Raw genomic sequence first — 23,828 nt, 5'->3', positions numbered from 1 at the left:
CATTGAAATTCATGTTCCAGGGTGTCTGCCCATTTTGCCAACTTGTCAAAGATCATCTGAAGTCATTCAATGTCAACCTCACAATTCACTATTCTCCCATCTACCATCTGCAATTCGTATCTGTCTGCAAATTTAGAGATTTTTGCCCTCAATACTCATCTCCAAACCGCTTATATAAAATCAGAAAAAGCAATTGTCCCAACATCTGGAGGATACTGCTTTCAAGTCGTCTCTAGTCTTAGAAATGCCCATCTATATCTACCCTCCGTTTGCTAAAGTATGCGAAATTAAAGTCAAATTGATTAAAATTCAGCATGATAAATGTAAAAAACTTGTAAGCACAATTGTGGAGAACATAGATAAATGCTTCAAAAACATTCAAGTTAAAAACTGACTAGAGAAAATGAAACAAAGCAATTTGCTTCTATTTGTTTTTTAATTGTTTGCATGACAAAATGGTGAGAAACCTCAAGTCATGCCTCAACAAACTTTGGGTTGCAATTACCATCTTCAACAAGAGAAAATCCAACTGATTTCCTTTGATATTCATTGGTATTATTGTTGCTGGTGAATCCTCACTATCAACATCCTGGTGTTCCGATTAACCAGTAACTACAATGGTTCAGCCATACACACACTGTGGCTATAATAACAGGTCAGAGGCTGGGAGCTCAGTAATAAATTACTTAATTATTGTCCAATGAAAGCCTGTCCATCATTTACAAGGCACGATTCAAGATTGTGATGAAATACTTTTCATTTACCTAGATGTGTGCAGCTCCAACAACACTCACGAAACGTTACATCATCTTGGTCAAAGTAATATGCTTGATTGGGACCCCATCTAACATCTTCAACATTTACTCTTTCTGCCACCGAAGCACAATTTAACAGTCTGTACCATCTACAAGATACACTATAATGATTTAGCAAGACCCCATAGGCAACTCACTCCAAGCCCATCCACCCCTAAAAGAACAAGGGCAGCAAGCACATGGGGAAATGACAACCTGCAAATTCCCCTCCAAGCTGCAAACCATACTGACTTGGAATTATATTACCTTCCTTCATTGTTACTGGGCCAAACTCTGAAACTCTTCTGAAAAGCACCATGGGTATACCTACATGAGCTGCAATGGTTTAAGCAAGGTGCTTATCACTGCCTTCTCAATAACACTTAGGGATGTGCAACACATGCTGTCCTAACCAGTGATACATCCAACTTGTATATGAAATCTGTTTAGGTCTTATCAGATCAACTTTTATTAAACAGCTTGATATTAATTAGAACCAAACTGGTAATGCTACCTAGCATGCCAATAAAAATAGCGTTAAAAACCACACGACACCAGGTTATAGCCCAATAGGTTTAATTGGAAGCACATTAGCTTTCGGAGCGACCCTCCTTCATCAAGTGGTAGTCCACCTGATGAAGGAGTGTCGTTCCGAAAGCTAGTGTGCTTCCAATTAAACCTGTTGGACTATAACCTGGTGTTGTGTGATTTTTAACTTTTACACCCCAGTCTAACACCGGCATCTCCAAATCATGATAAAAATAATAAGTTGAAAAAACCGAAATAGACAACAAGAAATGTAACATTGCAATTTATGGTTTCAAAATAAGTAAAATTGACCAAAAAATATTTCTTGAATAACAATGCCCCTTTTATATATATTTTCAGGATGTAGTTTTCATATCCGTCTGTCAGTGCTGGAATTGATTATGAGAGCATGATGTTGACACTAGTAGGTGAGAAAGTGAAATATATTCTGACGTACACACTTATACGTCTTACTTAGAGTGATGGGAGGAAGAAATTATTCTAAACATTTGTCAAAAGGCCTGCAATATTCACAATATTTCATACCATTCTTAAATCCTTTCGTTTTATGAAGAGAAGTGTTTGTGAATAGTCAAAAGGTATTTTGAGAGTTTTTTTTATCTAGAATGATCAATATTGGGAAATACAGAATGACTCACCATAAGGCAGTGCTGTCGGAGAGTCCACATCAACACATGTTCCATTAATCATATTCTTTCCATCTGGACATAAACATGTTACACCAGTAGGATTCAGCAAACAAAGCCAATCACAGTTCCTTTTATTGCAAGGATTTGGCACTGTGGAACAAAAAGAAAGTACATGTTACTGACAGCCTTCATGATTCAAAATATCCTGATACAGGATACTTGATTCACACTGAATTTTGTTTCATCAAGCTGTTACTTACAATCTTGCTGTTTATACTGATGGAACACCACTGTAGCTGAGGCATCAGTGAGGCCTGACACCAAGTATTCAAGGTGAGTGTATCCAAATTTGTGAACTTTAAAAACACGACTGTTGGTGTGTGTTACTCCATAAATATAATCTTCAAAGACATCAATACTGAATGGATTTAGGATACCTCCAAAGAAAAAAGTAAATATTCTTAAAACTTTACTCACATGAAAAATGGACGTAATTAAATTCACTATTTTTTTAACTTTTCTCTGTTAAATTCACAAAAATTAAAGAACTTAGGAAGTGAAATGTGTGCTACCTTGTTTAATGCTGGCAACAACAACCGAATTACTACCATCAAAGCGAACACTGCCGACAATTGAAAGCTTGGCATCTGCCCAGTATAAACGTTGATTGAAATGATCAAGGGATAGTCCTAAGCAGGAAAAAGAATGCAACATTTACAAGTGAGTATTACAATTATAGTGTTCACTTTTTTTTCTTTTTGTAAATATATTTTCCATAATTTTCTTATTAATTACTCTCCAAGATTTGTTTACAAATTTATGTGCATTTATTTTCTGTGCAAGATGCATGCGGAAACCAAAATAAAAAGTTAATCCACTTTATTCTGAAGATCTACCAGCAGATGTATGACTGAAAAAAGACATACCGATTTTTAAAATCTCTATGCTTTAAAGGGGCAAAACATATTCTCCAGAAAATATGTATTTAATCAGTGTTTTTTCAGATACTTGAGTGAAACTGAAGGACCTAAAAATTTATCAAAGCTTGACTTATTTTCTTTGGACTGCCAGGGAAAATGTTGATGCCACGCGCTATAAACAATAAAGTTTGAGGAATTTTGATTTGCCTTCATTAACCTGGGGTGTGTGAATTATGGACTGCATTGGGCACACCACCAGAGTTGGGAAGATCCTGAGATAGGACTCATGCCAATCACCTATAGCTTGGTTGTCCAGGTTCAAAAACAAATACAATTTCTGAACTCAAGAAGTGAGGGAAGAGTGACTACCCTTGACAGTTTGGCAACATTGATGAGAGTTTGGCATCAGGAAGTCCCAGTGAAAATGGAATGAAGGGGAATGAGGGAGAAATGTTCTTCTGGTTGGAGTCATGCCTGGTACAATGGATGACAGTCAGTCTGTTGAAGATCCATGATCTCAGTCCAAGGACATCATTGTGGGAGTCCTTCAGATTTGATCCAATTGTCTTCTTCAGAATTGATACAGAAACTCAATAGCTTCTGCTCTGCCCAAAGACTGTATGGCATCATCAGATTTTAATGCAGTTTCAACATTACCTGTTTCATAATCATTGCATTGCGCAAAACTAGGAATGGACAATAAAGTTACCAGTGATTCATATCCTCGAGGAATGAATTAGACTGAAGAAGAGAAAAGCTTTGATTTCTAAAACCGATCAGAGTTGTTTGCCTTCTCTTCCAATACCTCAAGTACAGAAGATTGCTTTAAGGTGAAAATTACATGACCAAATCGGAATTAACCATGATGGTCCATTATCAGCATGTGGTCATAATTAAAGTGAAACCTTATATGGATTGGAAAAGCCTTAACCAGCCTATTTGGGTAGTGTTGCACATTTTGTGTCACTGATCGTGTTCTTGACTTCGCATAATCCTGTAATGTGAAGGATCTTTTCATTCTGCTGCTAAACACCTGCAGAAGAAATATTGTTTTTTTCCTTAATGAACAAAGTATCCATGTATTATCTGATTTCAGAGATATCCCTTGTGAAATCTTGGACTGAGCTTGAGGTAGTTAAAAAAAAAACAGTGCTATGGTAAACCTGACTATTACTGGCTGTGCTGTCCTTGTGAAAGAGGTTGTTTGCAGATCAAAAAAATGCATTACCTCTGTCTCTTTGCTAAAGTAGACTCTGAAAAGATAACTTCCATCAGATATTCCAAGATATTTGTGCCAGCATCTACAAAAATGGCTGCATGGGGAATAGCTGAAGGGCACAATCCTCTAATGCAATGAAATGAGGTTCCATTTCTCTTTCCATCCTTTGTTGTCTTCACTTGAGTATCACAAAATGAGATTATTGATTATAATTCTTACTCCAAAAACAATTGGGACTAGTGAGGATAAACGAGTAAAAGTTTTGATAATTAATTAAAAAAAACAAAGACTGATCAATTTTCTTCCCACAACTCAGAGTTGAATTGAGGAATTGTTTCCTATATAATTCTACAGAACTTGAGCATTGCTGAAAAATAACACATTTTGTTGACCTTTTTTTTGTCTTGTACTCATCAGGACAATTCACAAGAAGTGTCAAGGTAAAGGAGAAAAGCATTAATGGTAAATGAGAGGAGAATGCTGATTGGTTGGTGAGTGGATTCTGGTTGATAACACCTCTACAGCCTTTCCCTTGGTACGATATTTTCTCATGCTCCTGTTCAGCATTGCAATTCAAACCAGCAGCTGATATATTCAAGGCCCTGTCACAAGGATTTATCAAACCTTTTGGTGATTGCATCAGGTTGGCAGAGTCTTTCAGCATTTTTTGTATGTACTCAAGTCAAAATTTCTGACATCATGTTTAAAAATAAAGCAGAAATTTGTTCATTCTGACATTCCAGATATTTACACTACCTGTAGGCCATTGTAGGTCCTTATGTATGAGAATTCTTCGCAAAGTTCCATCCATGGCAGATTGTTCTATTTTGGGTTGTTTACCATAGTCTGTCCAGTACATCATTCTGAAACCATTACAAATAAATATGTCAAAAACAATGCATTTAAAACAGATAGAACAGCATAGCCATTGTAACTCTGTTGCCTTTCACAAATGAAATTCTAAATTGAACTTAGTTGGCAACATGGAGGAATGTTATTTACATAATTTTGAGAACAGCTAGTCAAACAAGAAAGTCTCCAGCTATCCAATCTAATTAGTTAAACACACAAAGGCTGCTATTTCAAATAATCAATTAGGTAAAGCATCACCAGCTGCTATAAGTGAGAGGAACAATTCCCGTTGTTGTACAGGTCATCCCTTCTTCTCTGAATCTTGACACTCAGTACTTCCCTCCAAGGCCCCAAGGGATCCTTCCATATCCGCCACAAGTTCACCTGTACCTCCACACACATCATCTATTGCATCCGCTGCACCCGGTGTGGCCTCCTCTATATTGGGGAGACAGGCCGCTTACTTGCGGAACGCTTCAGAGAACACCTCCGGGCCGCCCGGACCAACCAACCCAATCACCCCGTGGCTCAACACTTTAACTCTCCCTCCCACTCCACCGAGGACATGCAGGTCCTTGGACTTCTCCGCCGGCAGAACATAACTACGCGACGGCTGGAGGAGGAGCGCCTCATCTTCCGCCTGGGAACCCTCCAACCACAAGGTATGAATTCAGATTTCTCCAGTTTCCTCATTTCCCCTCCCCCCACCTTGTCTCAGTCGGTTCCCTCAACTCAGCACCGCCCTCCTAACCTGCAATCCTCTTCCTGACCTCTCCGCCCCCACCCCACTCCGGCCTATCACCCTCACCTTGACCTCCTTCCACCTATCCCACCTCCATCGCCCCTCCCCCAAGTCCCTCCTCCCTACCTTTTATCTTAGCCTGCTTGGCACACTCTCCTCATTCCTGATGAAGGGCTTATGCTCAAAACGTCGAATTCTCTATTCCTGAGATGCTGCCTGGCCTGCTGTGCTTTGACCAGCAACACATTTGCAGCTGTGATCTCCAGCATCTGCAGACCTCATTTTTTACTCCGTACAATGACCAAGAAACTGTGTAGCCTCTTCCTTGGTCTGGGAGTCACCATGAAATACTGTCTTTTGGCTAATTCACTCTACATATTCAGTGTAACTGGCTAGTTGGAGCTTACGTACTCTGTGAGATTTGCTTGTAAACAGCAATCAGCTCTGTCTGTAGGCATCCATTTTAGAAATTACAGGCAATTTAAATTACATAATTTGAAAATTTGACCGACATTATGTGCAAAGCAAAACAAATGGAAAAGAAAGCATACTGTTTTAAATCTCGTATCAGAATAACTTCATACACCTGGTTCTCAGCCTAAGATATCATGGATGACAGAATTAATGAAGGATCTAGTTAATGTTGTCTGGAATGAAAGAAGCCTTTCTAATTTTTAATACTTAAAATATACCACCAGTTCTTCACCAGAGACTCTCACTGGTGATGTTACCTAGTATGGTGACGAAACGTTTGAAAACCTTCAAGCTCAGTGAGCTAATTTACATACTTATCATCAACCTGAGCTACAAATCTTCTTAAAAATCACTACCTTAAAATAAACTTTTATTTAGCAAACCAGTTATTCTTTGTCACAACTAATTGTATTCAAATGAAGAATAGAAATGACAACCATCAGTGTAAACAGAATTCAGTGCCAAAACTTGTTTGAGAGTGAGGATATTTTTGAAAGAAAGAAATTGGAAAATGGTGAAAAAATGCATCTGCTATTGAAACAAATTGGCAAATTAACTTTTTACTTTAAAGCTGCAACAAATATTGATTTTCTCTTCTGTTTCAGATGCTGCCTGACCTTTTATGTATTTCCACCATTTTCTGATTTATTTCAGATTTCTGGCATTTGACATTATAAATTGTGTAGTATTTCAGAATGGTTAAAGTTAGTACAATTTGCTGTATTGGCAGTCAACTAATGTTAGCTATTCTCTGGGAAGTATGCATATTGGTTTTCTGAGTAGAGATAGAACAGTTCTTAATAAGACAGAAGATATAGCACTATACCCTCTGTTGGGGTCAAGAGCAATTGCACAGGGTTTGTCCATCATTCCAGATACAATTCTTTTATACTTTTGTCCATTAATCTTAGCCACATAGATGACATTTCGGAAAGAATCAGTCCAATAGATATTCTCAGCTACCCAGTCAACTGCGATGCCCTGTGGTGCTTGGAAGCCAGGGATCTAAAATAGAAATGAAAATGACATTACATTTGCCTTTAGGAGTTTGGAGTTGTACATTTTTCTAGAAGAGTATTTTCTAAGAATACCTCAGATACAGTGCTCTTTTTATTAAGTCTGATGATTTTTTTGATCTGCAGCTCAAGTGTTAAGCAGTACATATTGTGAATTAAGTTGCATGCATCAATCACCATTCAGAACTTCACTGAATTAAGTTGCATGTATAAATCATCAGAGCACTGTTAGCCAATTTCCAACCAACAATGTTCCACAAAGAGCAGTGAGACCCAAAACTGAACAAAAAATATTGACGTGGAGACTAGGATGACTTTTCTTTGAACAGTATCGTAATTCATTGCAACTCGATTTAAAGTTTAATCTGTGAATATTGCACACAAATATCTGCTGATGTGCTAAAATTTCTGGAATGTAGATTAACTTAGGCCTTCCTGACTCAAAGTTTAGAACAATATTGCTGAGCTAAGCTTAATATCTGTATTGATATTATCTATTCTAACCCTTCTGGAAACTCTCAATTTTTGAACAAAATCAATGAATCCACATGAACAAGGCAAATCAAGCTATTCTGGTTATCCTACAGGTTCTCAGCAAGAGTGGCTCTATTACCATTACACTTTCCTATTTCCTGCTGACAGATGTTCCACTTAATAGTTACAGAGAAGGCTGGGGTGATTAGACTGTGAAACATTTACTGCTTTACAACCTCTCCAAAACTGGTTCCTACACAAAAGTTTCTCAGATGGGATTAAGATGAAATGAGGGTCAACTTATTATATAAGGTCATAGAAACATAAGTATAGGAGTAGGCCATTCAGCCCCACAAGCCTGTTCCATCATTCAGTGAATTCATGGATGAAATGGGGCCTAACTCCCCATATCTGTGTTTGGGTCATATCCATTAACATCTTTGCTGAATAAAAGTGCATCTACCTCAGATTTAAAATTAACAACTGATCCAATATCCACTCTATTTGTGGAAGAGTTCAGACATTGGATACTCATCAATCACATTTACATTGCCAATCAGATATCCAGTAGATGTTTGACTTGATGTGACATGCAGTCGCAAATTTAAAATGGACCAGAGTCATTTTAATTTGTCTGTTTGGCTGCAAAATATGAAGAATATTATATCATTGGAGAAAATAATGTATAGTATTAAACCATGGTTACTCAATATGTCGAATCTTTGGCAGAATTTGGTATTCTGCACTTTGCATTTCTGCATTAATAATTCACATTTTTATGATATTTGAGAAGTTAACTTTGGAGGAGGCATCTGTGAGATGTACATAATTAACTCACCAGTAAATTGACAAGCTGTACATAAAGGTTCCTCAGATCTTGCACAAGCTAAAGATCAGCGAATAAATTGAGCTTGGCTCATTTCCATTATATTAACACAACATTCCATCAAGAACATATATTTCCAAACTCTTTACTGTCATAAATTAAAGCATGAAAAATGCTATATTCATTACTTGTATGAAGGATTTATAGGAACCTGTTACACATCAGCCATTGCTGTAAATTGTATTGCTTAACACTGGGTAAATATAGGAGATTATTTTCATGATTTATAACACATCTGATAAACCATGACTGCCTGAACAATTTCTGTGTTTATCTCTCTGACTGTTGGGACATTCGTAGATGAATGCTTTCTCATTGTCATCCAGAATTAGATGTTTTCTTGCAGGGGCAAGTGCAAGATGACGAGAAAAATTGATATGACAAGCAAGGGGCTTCTCTCTGGGCAAGAAACAAACATTATATTGTGCCAAATAATGACGTTGTTACAATAGCAGGGATCTCATAGCTCAGGAATATATGTCTCATGGTAAAGGATATGTGTGTGTGTGTGTGTGTGTGTGTTGGGGGGGAGGGGGTGACACTGATTGCTCCCACATGAGTAAATGGTTACATGTTACGTAGAGCTTTTCAAAGTACATTCAACGATCAAGAATAATAGGTGAATTCAGGACACGCCTATCTCACTTACTCGACAACAATGATATTAGTGCAAATTAGACACTACATAATCAATATTGTGCTAATTAATTTTAGAAATAGTTTGGTGATAATGAACAATGCTTTTTAACCAAAAGCATGATCCTCGGAAAACTCCTAAATTTTAGCCACAGACTAAAAATGTTCAATGAACACACATCTGCACTCTTCTGTTGAGCAAACCAACTATCAAGCTAAGATATGGATAATGTGCATTAAACCCCCTGATGTTACATTTCTTATGGAAGAATGTAGTAGTAATTAATGCCTGCATTAAGAAGAGGTGGCATAAAATTCATTCAGTGTTCTTCCTTGAGTTGTTTCAGGATTGCATCACATCACTGCCCAGCTTCAAAAGACAATTAATAATGAGCAAAAGAGAGGAAAAGCCAAAACTGAAAGAGAAATGTGAACTAAATGATTGACATAAGTAAAACAGGGATTGGCAACAAAAACTGGGTACAGAAATAATGTGTAAATGGTATTATAAATGCACTTGCTATTAAAAGTTCTTTCTTAATAATTTAATGGACTTTTGCTTTCTGAAATTACATTCAGATCTGTAGCATCACTTGTCTGTCTCTCCCGTCTGTCTGAGATGTCTAAATAGGATATTTTGCCGGTGTACTCGTTGGTCCAGAAGATCTTTCTGCCTTTAACATACACATCCATCATACTAATTTTGACAGTCTCATCTCCTTGAAATACTTGTTCATAGGCTGAGTTCGGGTCAAATGGATATATACGACGGATTTCATTTCTGGTTGCAATGTAGAGCACTTGGTGTTCTGAACCTGTATGAAGATTACAAGGAGTAAAGGTTACATCTTGCAGCCATACATTTAATGTTTTCACTCATTTTAAGGATTATGAACATAGATCAATTTTCAGGCAAGTGTGGACCATTGGTCCATCAAACCTATTATCCAACTTCCCATAGGATCATCTTAACATCTATAATTATTATAAATCTAATAAATCTGAATCCTATTTGCTGAAGGAAACTTGCTTGTTGAACCCTATCATAATGCAATTACTTTATCTCTTTTCCTGGACAATGCACACGTTTCACATGTTTATTACTGTATCCATGAAAAGTAATAGCTTTTTCTTTTCATTTCTTTTTTTTTGCATCCTTAATTTGAAATCATAACCTCTGATTCTTGAATTTCATAGATACCAGAAGAACTTACTGAACATTTGTCCTCCAAACCATTATTGTAATCATAATGGTTTTAATCAAACCAGTACTTAACCTTCTCTTTGAAATTGAGAAGTTTCTGGGATATATATCATCCTTCATAACTCTGTCACTTTATCTGAAATTAATGAAGTAACCTGATGTTGCACTATCCCATAACTTAACAAACATTTACAAGCACGAAGAAAGAAACCTGCACCCTGTTTTGATTCTATCACCAGATATATGTTTAGAATATGGTTTTCTTGGTTTAAGTCATACCCAAGCTATTAAGCCCAAATTTTTAATTGGCTTTTATAAGTGCCTACAAAGACAACAATGATAGTAACCTGCCCACTCAAATCCCTAGATCTCTTTTGTTGATATGATGGAAATGTGACTATTAATTGTAATAGTATAATGCTCAATTTTGCAATGCATAATTTTATAACTTCACAGTCTATAATAAATTGATTTGCAATTTTTTTTCTACTCCAGACTAAGTTTCTTTAGGCATCTCTGGATTTTGAAATGTCAACAATAATCTTTTGTCAGTGCTTCTAGTTTCAAATTATCTGCATCTTTAGCATTTTGGACATTATTCCTTCCTCCCAATTGTTTTTTTAAAAAAATGATCAAATGACTTGAAACCCAACACCTTTACACCAGCACGCAATGCCACTCACTGAGTTTACCTGTTAAATCCTACTGAATCAAATACTTGTAATTTTTTTCTATTAGCTTGATCCTAGCTTGATCCTTAATTTTTTAAAAAAAAGATCTTTCTGGGTCTTTTTGAAGTCTATGCATATAACAATATAAAACAGTAGGAGATGGAAAATATATGAAGACAGTGACTTGGGGAAGATAGAAAGGGTTAATACTTGAATGTGCAAATCGTTTACCATATCAGAAGTGATACCAGAGATTATATGATCAAAAGACTTGAAGAGGTGTACTGTTGTGTAAATCTCATGCTAAGTTTAATAACATAAATACTTCACGGAAAATTGCATAAACAGAAATCCTAAAAAGATCGTAGGCTCCAGAAATCTTCCTCAAGCAATATAATTTACCCAATCTCTTTCTAGAGTACAACCACAACAACAGATCACCTTAGCTGTCCACAGGAAGTTAAGGTATTTATTTGACACAATCTATCACTCTTAAATCAACTCTAGCTATTTAGTAAAATTCTGGCACTCATCATTTAGAGTCCCTCTTAACAGGTTTTAATGATTTCCTTGCAATTGAGCTAAGGTTTTCATATCAGTAATATGCTATTTATTTCTGACTTACACCTTAAAATATAAAAGTCACATTTATTCCTTTTTAATCCCCAGCATGTGACTCCAACCTCATGAACTCTGAAGAAGTCTGATCTGGTGAAACCTTTTCCACTGAAACAATTCATCATCACAAAATGAAATGTGAGAGAACCTAAAGTTCTGTATTATCTACCTACATTTCTTATACTCTTCTTTGCAATCTCAAATAAATTTTGGTATACACTCATTGTTAAACTCTAAGTTGATATTTTGGAGTGTTTTGCCTAATTTATTCACAAATCCTTGTTGAGAAAATAGTGAATTAAGATATCGGCAACTTTGCATTGTTCACTGTTCGGTGATCAGTGAAAACGTTATTATCTCTCTGTCTCTTTTTTCCTGTTTTCGACACATTTACTATTCTACTAGAGTTACCTCTTGCATGTACATTTTTTCCATGTTGAAATTGAAAACCTAATGTATCCATTTCTCACTCATAAAATAGGCACAAAGCAAACTGATTTAGTGGTCCTATACACAGTGCCCAGCCTGCACAGACATTGGTTACATTGCCAAACGGTTATTATGTGTTAAAGAATCTCTTTGAGAATTGGTAAGCTTAAGGACTGAGGTGGACACTCATTGAGCCTGGTTTGTCAAAGTTTCTTCAGCAGCCTCCCAGTTGGTAACGAAGGGAAATTACATTTTGTGTGAATAAAAGAGGATTGGGAAAAGTTCCCTCATCCTCCAGAATGTGAAGAATAAGCTTCTGTTGCCCAATCCAACTGCATCCCTCCCAACTTACCTAATGACTGCTGCCACAGTGCAAATTTCTATTTCTCTCATTATTCCCAGACAACTCATCTGAAATATGAATCTGAACTTTAATTTCCGGGCAGTCTCAGAACTTTCTGTTTGTGCCTACTGTGTGTATGATTAACCTTGCCTTTCGCCATTATTTTTTTTATAGCTCTCGTCTATCCTGTGTTGAACATTTTAAAATGTCTTCTCCTGCTACTTAGTCTGTTAATAACTTTAGTTATCCATTTAAGATTTTGTTCCTTTGTTGTTGACTTATTTCTTGAATAAATTGGTTTCTCAGTCAACAAAACAACTAAAGATATTCTTAATTTCTTCCTTGTGCTACTTGCTCAAAAAAATCTGCTTAATCTCTTATATTCTCAAGGTGATTTAGTAACAAAACTTCTTTTTTTTATGTTCTGTTTTCTTCATATCTGGGATCTATAGTGATCATAGTTATTTCCTATCTACTATGTGACTTAACACTCCCTCGTTAATAGCAATTTCAATACTGCTGTCTCCTTCACAAATCATTTTCAAATAAGGCTCTCGTAACTTCAATAAATTCTGATTCACAAACTGTCCCTGTTGGAAAGAATGAAAGCTTTGTGATTCAAACTTAAAGCACTGATCTCTTTTATGTTTTTCACAGCAGTATACCTATCTCCTCGTGTAGCCTATAGCATATTGCAATCACTAACTTCTCCCTTTTGCAACCTTTTAAATCCGTTGTCACAGCAGCATTTCCAATGTCATTCTTTGCAGTTGCTCATAAATAGTGTCTATCCATAATTCCTTCTCAGTCCTTCCAAAGCTTACGTAACCCTGTATCTTTCTTAATTCCAGTGCCTTGGGACATTTTGTGACATTAAAGATGCTGTTTAAATGTAACTGTTTCACTTTAACCACATCTCAATTATTCCTATATTATTGAGCTGCTGCCTAGTACCCAAGTTTTGTTCCTTGCAGTCTGTGCTTTAAATAAAATTTAAGTCATCCTTTATGATTGTTAGTTGATATTACCTTGCTTCCTTAGCTCGTGGCCTGTCATGTCATAGAAATGAAACAGCTTGTCTTACACTCTGCCCCAGGCAAATGAAAACAGAAAATGCAGGAAATATATGGTCAGCAGGATATATGGCTAAAATAACAAAGTTAAACTTGCAGGTGCATGCCCTTTTTCCAGAACTGTTGATGAAAGACCTTCAACTTGAATATCATGCAGGACTTTCTCCCCATGACTCAATTCCCCTGTCAAAATAAAACGCAGGATTGAAACTCTGAAATATCAGGAGCATGACCACAAAGGTTTTGAAGAGTCAACCAACTAAGGGACCATCTCAGGAAGCCCATCCATTCAGGGAGAGCAGGCAGGTGTCTGGCTCAGAAGAACCATTAGGAGCACAACAGCTGTGAAGGTTTGTACTCCTACCATTGGAAAATTATGCAATAGAGCCATGTAATGTGGTGTGAAGGGGCTTCCATTCCTTGTCACTGACCACAGATGGAAGAAAGGCTAAAAGTTTGACGGCTTTTGCTCATGAAGGAGGAAGACCCGTCCCTCACCCACAGTGATAGATATTGCTGTTTTTGCAGCTCTTTACTTCGCTATTAAATTTCACAGTGAAATAAGTCTTCAGCTTCAATAGCTGGCCACTGGGAGGTCAATACCATTTCATGATGGCATCTTTACTTGTCAGGCCTCCTGTATGCTGGCTGGAAAGTCAAGATGTCATTGAACAATTCCTTTAATTATGCCTAGAAGTTGCTGAATTGATCACGCTATGCAGCCTGTTGGGTAACCAGTCTTTGCTGGTATCCCATCTCCTGCTGGAACAAATGAGGTGAGAATGTGTTGTGGACCCAATCAGTTAAGGTTTCTGGACCTTCCTTATCCTGATCCACTTCTACTAGCACTTGAAATCCTGCCTGCCAACTCTCTTTCTCTCACAACAGATGTTGTCAAACTTATTTGCATTTCTAGAAGTTACTGCATACAATTCAGATTACTAGCACTCATTTCTTTTTACTTATGCATCAGGCCATTTTCATCCTGTCTTCTCAGTCTCTTGCTGATGAGGCTCGAAGGTTGCATGAAGGGAAAGAGTACAGCAGTAGTAATGTCACTCGATTGATAACCAGTAATTAATAATCCACAGGCCCAGACTAATACTCGAGGGAGATGAGTTCAAATATTTAAATTTGATTTTTCAAAATTCATTCATGGAACATCAGTGTTGATGGAAATTAATAAATTTAAAACTTTTACAGTAACGGTGTCCATTGTTGATTGTTGTTTAAAAAAAATCCAATTGGTTCACTTACGTCTTTTTAGCTGAGTAGACTTTGGAATTACTTCCTTGCTCTGCCACTGTGAGAATGAAAAACAACGGCAAGCGATCACTGACAAAAGTTGCCAAGAAAACATCTCAGGGTGAAACACCAGCACGGTAGCATCGTGGGCAGCACGGTGACATCATGAGCGGCACGATGGCACAGTGGTTAGCACTGCTGCCTCACAGTGCCTGAGACCCAGGTTCAATTCCCGCCTCAGGCGACTGTGTGAAGTTTGCACATTCTCCCCGTGTCTGCGTGGGTTTCCTCTGGGTGCTCCAGTTTCCTCCCACAGTCCAAAGATGTGCAGGTCAGGTGAATTGGCCATGCTAAATTGCCCGTAGTGTTAGGTAAGGGGCAAATGTAGGGGTATGGGTGGGTTGCGCTTTGGCGGGTCGGTGTGGACTTGTTGAGCCGAAGGGCCTGTTTCCACATTGTAAGTAATCGAATAATGAGCCAAAGATCTACCTGGCTTCAAGCAGAAGCATGGATGAGTGAAAGAAAAGAAGAAGAATGGGCTTTTATGGTCTTTCAACCTTCTGTCAGTATTGTTCCACGGATCAGTGATAAATCTTTTTCATTGCTCATTAAATTCCTTTCTAGAGATTACTCCACACTTCCTACATGAACTTTGACAGCTGCTGCTTATCCTCTCTAAACTGAGAGTTCTTTCTAATTATCATTCAGCAAAATGTCATCTGTGAAAAATAATTTACCGCAACACCTACATTAATTATTCACTTTAGATTCCACTGTGTTTCCCTAAAGTGTACCAGAGTTGCACTTCAAAAGCAGTGCAGGTATATCACCACCTGAATGTTCAAAGTACTTTTTTTGAATTTTATAGCCAATATATGGCCCAATGGTAACTTTAAGCAGTCCATGGACAAAGTGCTTTGCTTGGTGTTATGAAAAAAAAACATTTTCAGTGGAAAGAACTTAACTCTGACATCTCCCCTAAACCTTCCTCCAGTTACCTTAAAATTATGGCTTTTTGTGATAGCTTTTTCTGCCCTGGGAAAAAGTCTATGGCTATCCACTATATCTATACCTCTCATCATATTGTACACTTCTATCAATTCATCAGCATTTTAAGACATGATATAAAACAATTAATATTTTTTTATTTCTCAGATGAAAAGACACACTTCAACCCATCACACTGACTACAACTTTGCCCTATCAACTGTCTATCTTTCCTCACAGATTCTCTGCAAGCTGTACCTGCCTGTTTACAAGATACTCCATCTTCTGTTCAGTAGCTCTGATTCCCATTCCCCTGCCAAACTAGTTTAAATCCTCCCAAACAGCTCTCATGACCTCCAGCCCAGGATATCGGTACCCCTCTATTTCAGGTATAACACGTCCTCCTTGTACAGGTCCCAATTTCCCCAGAAGGTATCTCAATGATCCATATATCTGAAGGTCTCCTTCCTATACCAGCTCAGCAGCAACATGTTCAGTTGCACTTGGTCTCTGTTCCGAGCCTCACCAGGGATTACAACTGTGCTTGTCCTGCCTTTTAGTTTCCAACCTAACTCCTTAGATTCTCTTTTCAGGTCCTCATCCCTTTTCCTTGATGTCATTTGTACCAACGTGTACATGTCTTCTGGTTGCTCAACCTCCCCCCCACCCCCCACCCCTTAAGAATCCTATAGACTCGCTCTGAGACAACCCTGACCCTGGCACCTGGGAGGCAACATACCATCTGGGAGTTTCATTCATGACCATAAAATCTCCTGTCCGTTCTTCCCACCTTCTTCTTCATAGTTCCTTGAAAGTAGTCGCAGATAGATAGGATATTGAGTTCAGAGTATTGAGTACAGGAGTTGGGAGGTCATGTTGCAGCTGTGCAGGACATTGCTTAGGCCACTTTTGGAATATTGCATGCAATTCTGGTCTGTTTCCTATTGAAAAGATGTTGTGAAACTTGAAAGGGTTCAGAAAAGATTTACAAGGATGCTGCCAGGGTTGGAGGATCTGAGCTACAGGGAGAGGCTTAATAGGCTGGGGCTGTTTTCCCTGGAGCATTGGAAGCTGAGGGGTGACCTTATCGAAGTTTATAAAACAATGAGGGGCATGGATAGGGTAAATAGACAAGGTTTTCCCTGGCATGGGGGAGTCCAGAACAGAGGGCATACATTTAGGATGAGAGGGGAAAGATATAAAAGGGACTTAAGGGGTGACGTTTTCACCCAGCGGGTGGTACATGTATAGAATGAGTTGCCAGAGGAAGTGGTGGAGGTTGATACAATTGCAACCATTAAAAGTTATCTTGGCGGGTATATGAATAGGAAGGGTTTAAAGGGATATGGGCCAGGTGCTGGCAAATGGGACTAGAATAGGATAGGATAACTGGTCGGCATGAGCAAGTTGGACTAAAGGCTCTGTTTCCATGCTGTACATCTCTATGACTATCTGACTCTAAGTGAGATCAGTAATAAGCCTTGGTTTTAGAAAATAATTCTGGGTGATTGAACTGCTGAGCTTCTATCTGCTTGATTCCCATTTCTAATGAGCTGTTAATGGAAAGAATGTGAATGTGGAAACTGTCCTTTTTCTCACTTAGCTGCTGTCTGATTTTCTCTTTGATCTTCCATCATACTAACTGAGTGAACAGGTGTTCTCTCTCAATTCATTCATTCATTTTTAACAAAACACAGGATGAAGAGTAATGTGTGCAAATTAATGTGTGATAGTTCAATTATGCCACCACATTTGCTTGTAACACAAGAATTCTTTCATTTTGAATTAAAGGTTTAGAATTGAGGATCAGTCAGCAGAAAAAGAGGCTATTTTCCACTTCTCTGATTAATTTGTGGTGGGAAGGTCCTTCGCGTGCAGCCACCAATTAATGCCCCTGTAAGGGTCCATTCCACCACTACCTGTACTCACCAAGCCATGGGTCAGAGATACATCAAGTGTTGAAGTGCAATAAACAACCATCAGGATCTCAGGTTGCCAATGGCTTCCCAGGGATCATGCAGTAAGAACATGATTGAAGCATCCACCATTGGGAGAGGGGAGTCTGGTGAGAGCCACATCTACGTACATCCCCTCCTGCCAACCTCCTTTCTGTCACACTCCATGACCCCCTCCCTCCATTACTCACCTGAGCCTGGGCCCACAGTGATCTGGGCCTTGAGGAACTGCACTGCCAACAGCAGCCATGACCTCCCAGGTTGCGGTGTCAATCAATGAAAAGCTGCTGATCTCTGATTACCAGGCAGTCCTCAGCAGGCAGGAATAGGGTGGCATGATGGCACAATGGATAGCACTGCTGCCTCACAACACCAAGGGCCTGGTTTCAATTCCAGCCATGGGTGACTATCTGTGTGGAGTTCGCACGTTTTCCCTATGTCTGCATGGGTTTCGTCTTGGTGCTCCAGTTTTCTCGTACAGTTCAAAGATGTGCAGGTTCGATGGATTGGGCATTCTAAGTTGCCTTATTGTGTCCAGAGATGTGCAGGCTAGGTGGATTAGCCATGGGAAATGTGGGGTGACATGGATAGGGTGAGATGCTTTTCAGAGGGTTGGTGCAGACTATATGGGTCAAATCGTCTATATGTATCTGAATTGTCGAAATTTTATTATTCTGCTCCTGGGATCCTTCATCCTGCCAAAAGCTGCCACTAATGGGAGAGAGCAAGGGAACTAATGTCAGCTTCAATAAATACCATACTTCTTGACTACTTTTCTTCTCAGACTATTTTGCTTTAGATATTTTCTGAATAACCTGTTCATAGATGATATTACAGGTCACTCTGCTATAACATTACAGCTATGTTCCTCTGCAAACACGCACTATAGAAAATCACGCTATGGAAAATCTCGCTGTAGAAGATCACAAATAGAAAATTGCTATATCTATTCAGTAGAAAGTTCACTTTATCCAACACGTCCATAATTCATCAATCGTGTTGTAGCCAATTCATGCTAATGAAATGCCATTAAGGCAGAATGACATGTACAGATTTCAGGTGCAGGTGGGATTTGAACCCATGACTCTGGCTCGAAGGGGGACATTACCATTGCTTCAAAGAGACTCTCCTGATAGGATGTGCCCATTTCAGGCAATATCAACATTTGTTACCCATGCTCTTGAGTCGAGTGAGCTGTTCGGCCATTTCAAACATGCTGTGATTGAAGCCAGTGGGACTTGAACTCAGACCTTCTGGCCCAGATATAGGGACACTACCAGTACATCACAAGTGCACTCACAGGTAGACTAGACCACGTGAGAACAGATGATTTCCTTCCCTAAAGGGCATTAGTAAACCTGATGTGTTTTTACACAATCAATAGTCGGTATGTAATTGGCAATGGATTCTGGATTAGTGGTGCTGGAAGAGCACATCAGTTCAGGCAGCATCCGAGGAACAGTAAAATCGACGTTTTGGGCAAAAGCCATTCCTGATGAAGGGCTTTTGCCTGAAACGTCGATTTTACTGCTCCTAGGATGCTGCCTGAACTGCTGTGCTCTTCCAGCACCACTAATCCATAATTTGGTTTCCAGCATCTGCAGTCATTGTTTTTACCTATGTAATTGACAATAGCTAGCTTTTAATTCCAGATTTCTTTGTTGAATTCAGATTTCATGATCTGCCAAACCCATACCCCCATAATATTAGAGCTTGAGACTTACATTACTAGTCCATTGACATTACCACAAAGCCACTATCTCCTCCATACTTTTATGGTTGTGCTGGTTCAAACAGTAATCCAAGTATCTAGTTAGTTCCACTTCCTTGTTTTTTTTCCTTAGCCTGACAACTCTTTTTGCTATATGCATATAATAAACACAATTTCTTTTTAAACATCGTTAGCTAATAATGTCTGCTGTCCTTGCAGCCAGTTTATATGATATGCTTATTTACTGAGAAATTCATCTCTTACATTAAAAATTTAATCCACGTTTTGTCATACACCCTTCAAAAATTGAAAGTTCCCTCTCAGTTTTAAGATGCATCTCAATTTTTAATCAAGATGTATTGTGTAAGTTGATGGCAGAATAGAATATAAAATAAAATCCTCCAGAATTAGGTTTGTGATGTGTGCATTTATCAAGGTGAGAAATATGTAGTCAGATCCATTATTGTTAATAGGGGACATAGCAAAAATAAGTTAAATTTATGACAGGAGGTGGCACATTTGAATTAAATGTATTAGCTACAGGCATTTGTTGCCAGTAGTTGCCAACCATTCAGAATATTCCTCAAGTATCTAATTATTGAGGATTAATCTCCCAGATGTCGCTGTAAGAAACCCAATGAAAACAAATTTTAGGGCATTCAACAAGAGTTATAAATGTTTTCTTTGAGTACTTACAATTATTAGTTATGAAACGTTTGGAGAGATTGCAATAAATGACTTTCACTAATGCTCAAGGATAATCTAATTGGTTAAATTGAAGGCATCTGGATTAAAACAAAAACATATTGTAGCTGCTGGAAACCTGGAGGTTGGAACATCATGGGGGTGTAGATTGAGTCTCAGCAAAGGTTTATGTCATGAAATGTGCAGGGTTACGTCCAAACAGGATTGGCAAACAGAAGTATTATACAGAATGAAATCAGAATAAAACAACTGAGAGCATAAAGTCTGAATCTCTGAGGAGATTCTAGTAGAATTTATGGAAATTAGTTGGTGATTTGAATAAGATGCCCGCCCACAATCCCGAACAAAATTCCTCAGCTTCAAGTTACATTTTTGGCACAATTAAAAAAACATGGTTAGGTTACATGTGTTAGCAACTGACATTCAGGTATATATCTCCACAATTTCTCTCAATCTGTTCAATGCCTTTGAGCTGTCAATCGACTCGTTCACCAGTTATTCATGGGTGAGTTAACAGCTCCTCCAATAAAACATTAAGGTGATTGAAAGCATTTTCTTTGGGTCTCATTAAATACTTACAATTAATTCCATTCTCCTCTCTTGCTACTTCCTCAGATTGCAGTCTCCACTCAAAATCTTGGTACTCTATTTCAATGTCTCTCAGCAAGTTATGTATGAACCCAGAGTTGTCTGGGAGAAGTTTTGAAGGGGGACAGTGACACCCCTTCTCCCAATCTAGGTACTAGATTCACTCAGCTCCTTCTGATTACATCTTGGCATTCATCACATTTAGTATCACACCAGAGATGGGATGTACCTGTCTTCTCAACTTGAACCATGGTCCTTACCTCGAGTAGGTTGGTCAGTTAAAAATTGTCAGTGGATAAGGTTTTTAAAGGGATAATCAATAAAATAATGCACAGGCACTTGACAATGTTTGACATAATTATGGAGAGTCAGCACAAGTTAGTGGGCCGCACGGTGGCACAGTGGTTAGCACTGCTGCCCCACAGCGCCAGAGACCCGGGTTCAATTCCCGCCTCAGGCGACTGACTGTGTGGAGTTTGCACATTCTCCCCGTGTCGGCGTGGGTTTCCTCTGGGTGCTCCGGTTTCCTCTCAGTCCAAAGATGTGTGGGTCAGGTGAATTGGCCATGCTAAATTGCCCGTAGTGTTAGGTAAGGGGTAAATGTAGGGGTATGGGTGGGTTGCGCTTCGGCGGGTTGGTGTGGACTTGTTGGACTGAAGGGCCTGTTTCCACACTGTAAGTAATCTAATCTAAAAGTTGGTAAAAGACAGAGCATGCTTGACTAATCCAATAGAGTTTTTTGGTGAAGCAGCAGAGGTAGTTGATGAAGGGGGTGCAATGGAGATTGCCTATGTAAATTTTAAGAAACTTTTTGACAGGAGTATTAAATGTTAATAAAATTAAGTTGCATGGAATAGGAGATCAATGGCAAATTAGATTTTAAAAACTGTTTCACAATGTTCAATAGAAAGCAATGGAAAATAGTTGTTTTTCAGATTGCTTTATGGTGGACAGTGGTCATTTTTAAAATTAATTAATGGGATATGGATTTTGCTGGCCAGCCAGCATTTACTGCCTGTCCCTAGTTATCCTTGAAAGAGTGTTGATGAGCTACCTTTTTGAACTGCTGCAGTCCACCTGCTGTGGATTGATTCACTTTGCTATTCTGGAGGGAAATCCAGGAGTTTGACCCAGTGATAGTGAAGGATACCTAAGGTTATATGCTAAGAGCAATATTACTCCTTTTTTATTCAGACATATTAAATATATTTCAAGATTTGCCCATAATAGAAGTGCATTAAATGTAGCAGAACATATGTAAGTGTGCAGAATGGGAAGGCAAATTGCCAGTAGAATTTAATACAGAGAAGTGTGAGAATATAAAAATGTAAAATACTGTGGATGCTGGAAAATCTGAAACAAACACTAAGCAGGTCTGGCAGCCTCTGTGGAGAGAGAAATAGAGCTAACGTTTTGAGTCCAGTATGACATTTCTTCAGTTCTGCAATACCATTCAGGACAGAGCAGCCCCCTTGATTGATACCCTATCAAAATCCATTCAGAACCAATGTACAGTAGGACTGATATACCATCTACAAGATTCAGTACAGCAATGTGCCAAAGCTCCTAAGACAGCACCATCCAAACCATGATCTCTAGCCTTTTGGCCACAAAGCATCCTGTTGACAGGTCTTGATGAATTGGATAGTTCCAAGGGGGTTTATGCTCCAATTTCTTACAATCTTCTCCACACCTAAAAATCTCAAAGCAGACATGAACTCCACCCTGAAAGAGTACTAGATGGCCTTCCCCAAGGATCCCTGACTCCCAGCCCCAGAAGTCCAGGGACTGAACATAAATGGTCTTGCCTGGTCTAGTCACCACATTTTGGGGTTCACGCATCAAAAATTCCAAATTCTCATTTCAATCGAGCTGTTAATCACATGAATGACTAGCTGCCTCCTGGAACCATGGTTGCGAAAATCATGAGTAGTTCATAGAGGCAGCTAGTCAGACCCCTTGCAAAAACTAAAAATATCAAGGACCTGAGATTCCCAATGTCTTCTGGAATTTTTGCCCAAGAAAGGGGACTGATTTTCTTTCCCTACAGATACGACCAAACTTGCTGAGTTTCTCTAACACTTTGTTTTTAAATTTCAGATATCCAGCGTTGGCAGTATTTTGCTTTTGTTTGAAATTGGCAGAATCTGTTTATATCAATGGTTCGCTCATTAATTTTAAATGTGATACAAGTGTGAGTGTCACTGTCTTATCTTATTAAATACTATGGCTGAAGAAATGTGGCAACATCACTACAGTAAGAACCCCTCCAGGCCAGACAGCATTCTGACTTGGAACTTTATTGCCATTCTTTGACTATCATTGGGACAAAGTTCCTCCGTTCTCAATAGTTTTTTTGGGTACCTAAGCTATACAGGCTGGAGTTGTATAAGAAGGCAGCTTACCACTATCTTTTAAAGGGCATTAGTGGAGGGAAATTCAGTGCTGGCATTGACAGCAATGGCTACATCCAGTGAATGAATTTTTTAAAAAAGAAATAGAAGTAGGAATTGGCCCAAAAAGCCTTGCAGCTCAGCTCAAATTTTATCCTGGCTCTCAGAACCCTTGACTTAATTGTTAATCAAAATTTAGTCCAATTCAACCTTGAATATATTCAATTTCCAAAACTACACTGCTCTCCCTGGCAGAGAATTTCAAAAACTAACAACATTCTGAGGGAAGAAATTCTTCCTACTCTCCATCTTAAATAGTAAACCCTTTCTTTTGAAACTGTGCTCCACAAATTTGATAGTCATGTCAAACAAGAAAGATGTTTACAACAAAATACAGCCCATGGTAACAGCTTATACATGGATTCTTCTAAGATGGAGAAGCAGTTGAGTGAGAGCCACTATAGGGTTCTGGCTGAACGGGAGACCCTTCTGCTCTTCCACATTGGAAGGATTTAAAGACTGATAATCAACCTGTGTGGCCAAGCCACGACATACCTTTCTTGGCAAAAACCCTTGAGTGGGACTCGAAGCTGGAAGTTCCAGCTCAGAGGTAAAGACACTTCTGCCTGTGCCCACAGTACTTCTTAACTCTCTAATTCTAAGGGCAACACCATCCCAGCTTCTACCTCTGAAACCTGTTCAGAATCTTATATGT

The 23,828-nt window shown here is 38.6% G+C and overlaps 1 protein-coding gene across 1 annotated transcript in view; it reads right to left on the bottom strand.

Annotated features, from left to right (window-relative positions):
• Positions 1 to 23,828, bottom strand: part of LOC132817331 (low-density lipoprotein receptor-related protein 1-like) — a 1,680,787-nt gene that overhangs the window by 67,770 nt on the left and 1,589,189 nt on the right. Inside the window, exons 77-82 of the mRNA XM_060827740.1 lie at positions 9,765 to 10,006; positions 7,006 to 7,184; positions 4,868 to 4,974; positions 2,545 to 2,661; positions 2,233 to 2,409; positions 1,982 to 2,122 (exon numbers count right to left, since the gene is read on the bottom strand). Coding sequence (XP_060683723.1) covers positions 1,982 to 2,122; positions 2,233 to 2,409; positions 2,545 to 2,661; positions 4,868 to 4,974; positions 7,006 to 7,184; positions 9,765 to 10,006 — 963 coding nt within the window. The remainder of the gene's footprint in view (positions 1 to 1,981; positions 2,123 to 2,232; positions 2,410 to 2,544; positions 2,662 to 4,867; positions 4,975 to 7,005; positions 7,185 to 9,764; positions 10,007 to 23,828) is intronic.

This window comes from Hemiscyllium ocellatum, chromosome 7 (genome assembly GCF_020745735.1).
Source record: "Hemiscyllium ocellatum isolate sHemOce1 chromosome 7, sHemOce1.pat.X.cur, whole genome shotgun sequence".
Taxonomy (NCBI): domain Eukaryota; kingdom Metazoa; phylum Chordata; class Chondrichthyes; order Orectolobiformes; family Hemiscylliidae; genus Hemiscyllium; species Hemiscyllium ocellatum.
Note: the sequence above shows the minus strand (reverse complement) of the source record. Positions and strands in the feature narration are given on the sequence as shown.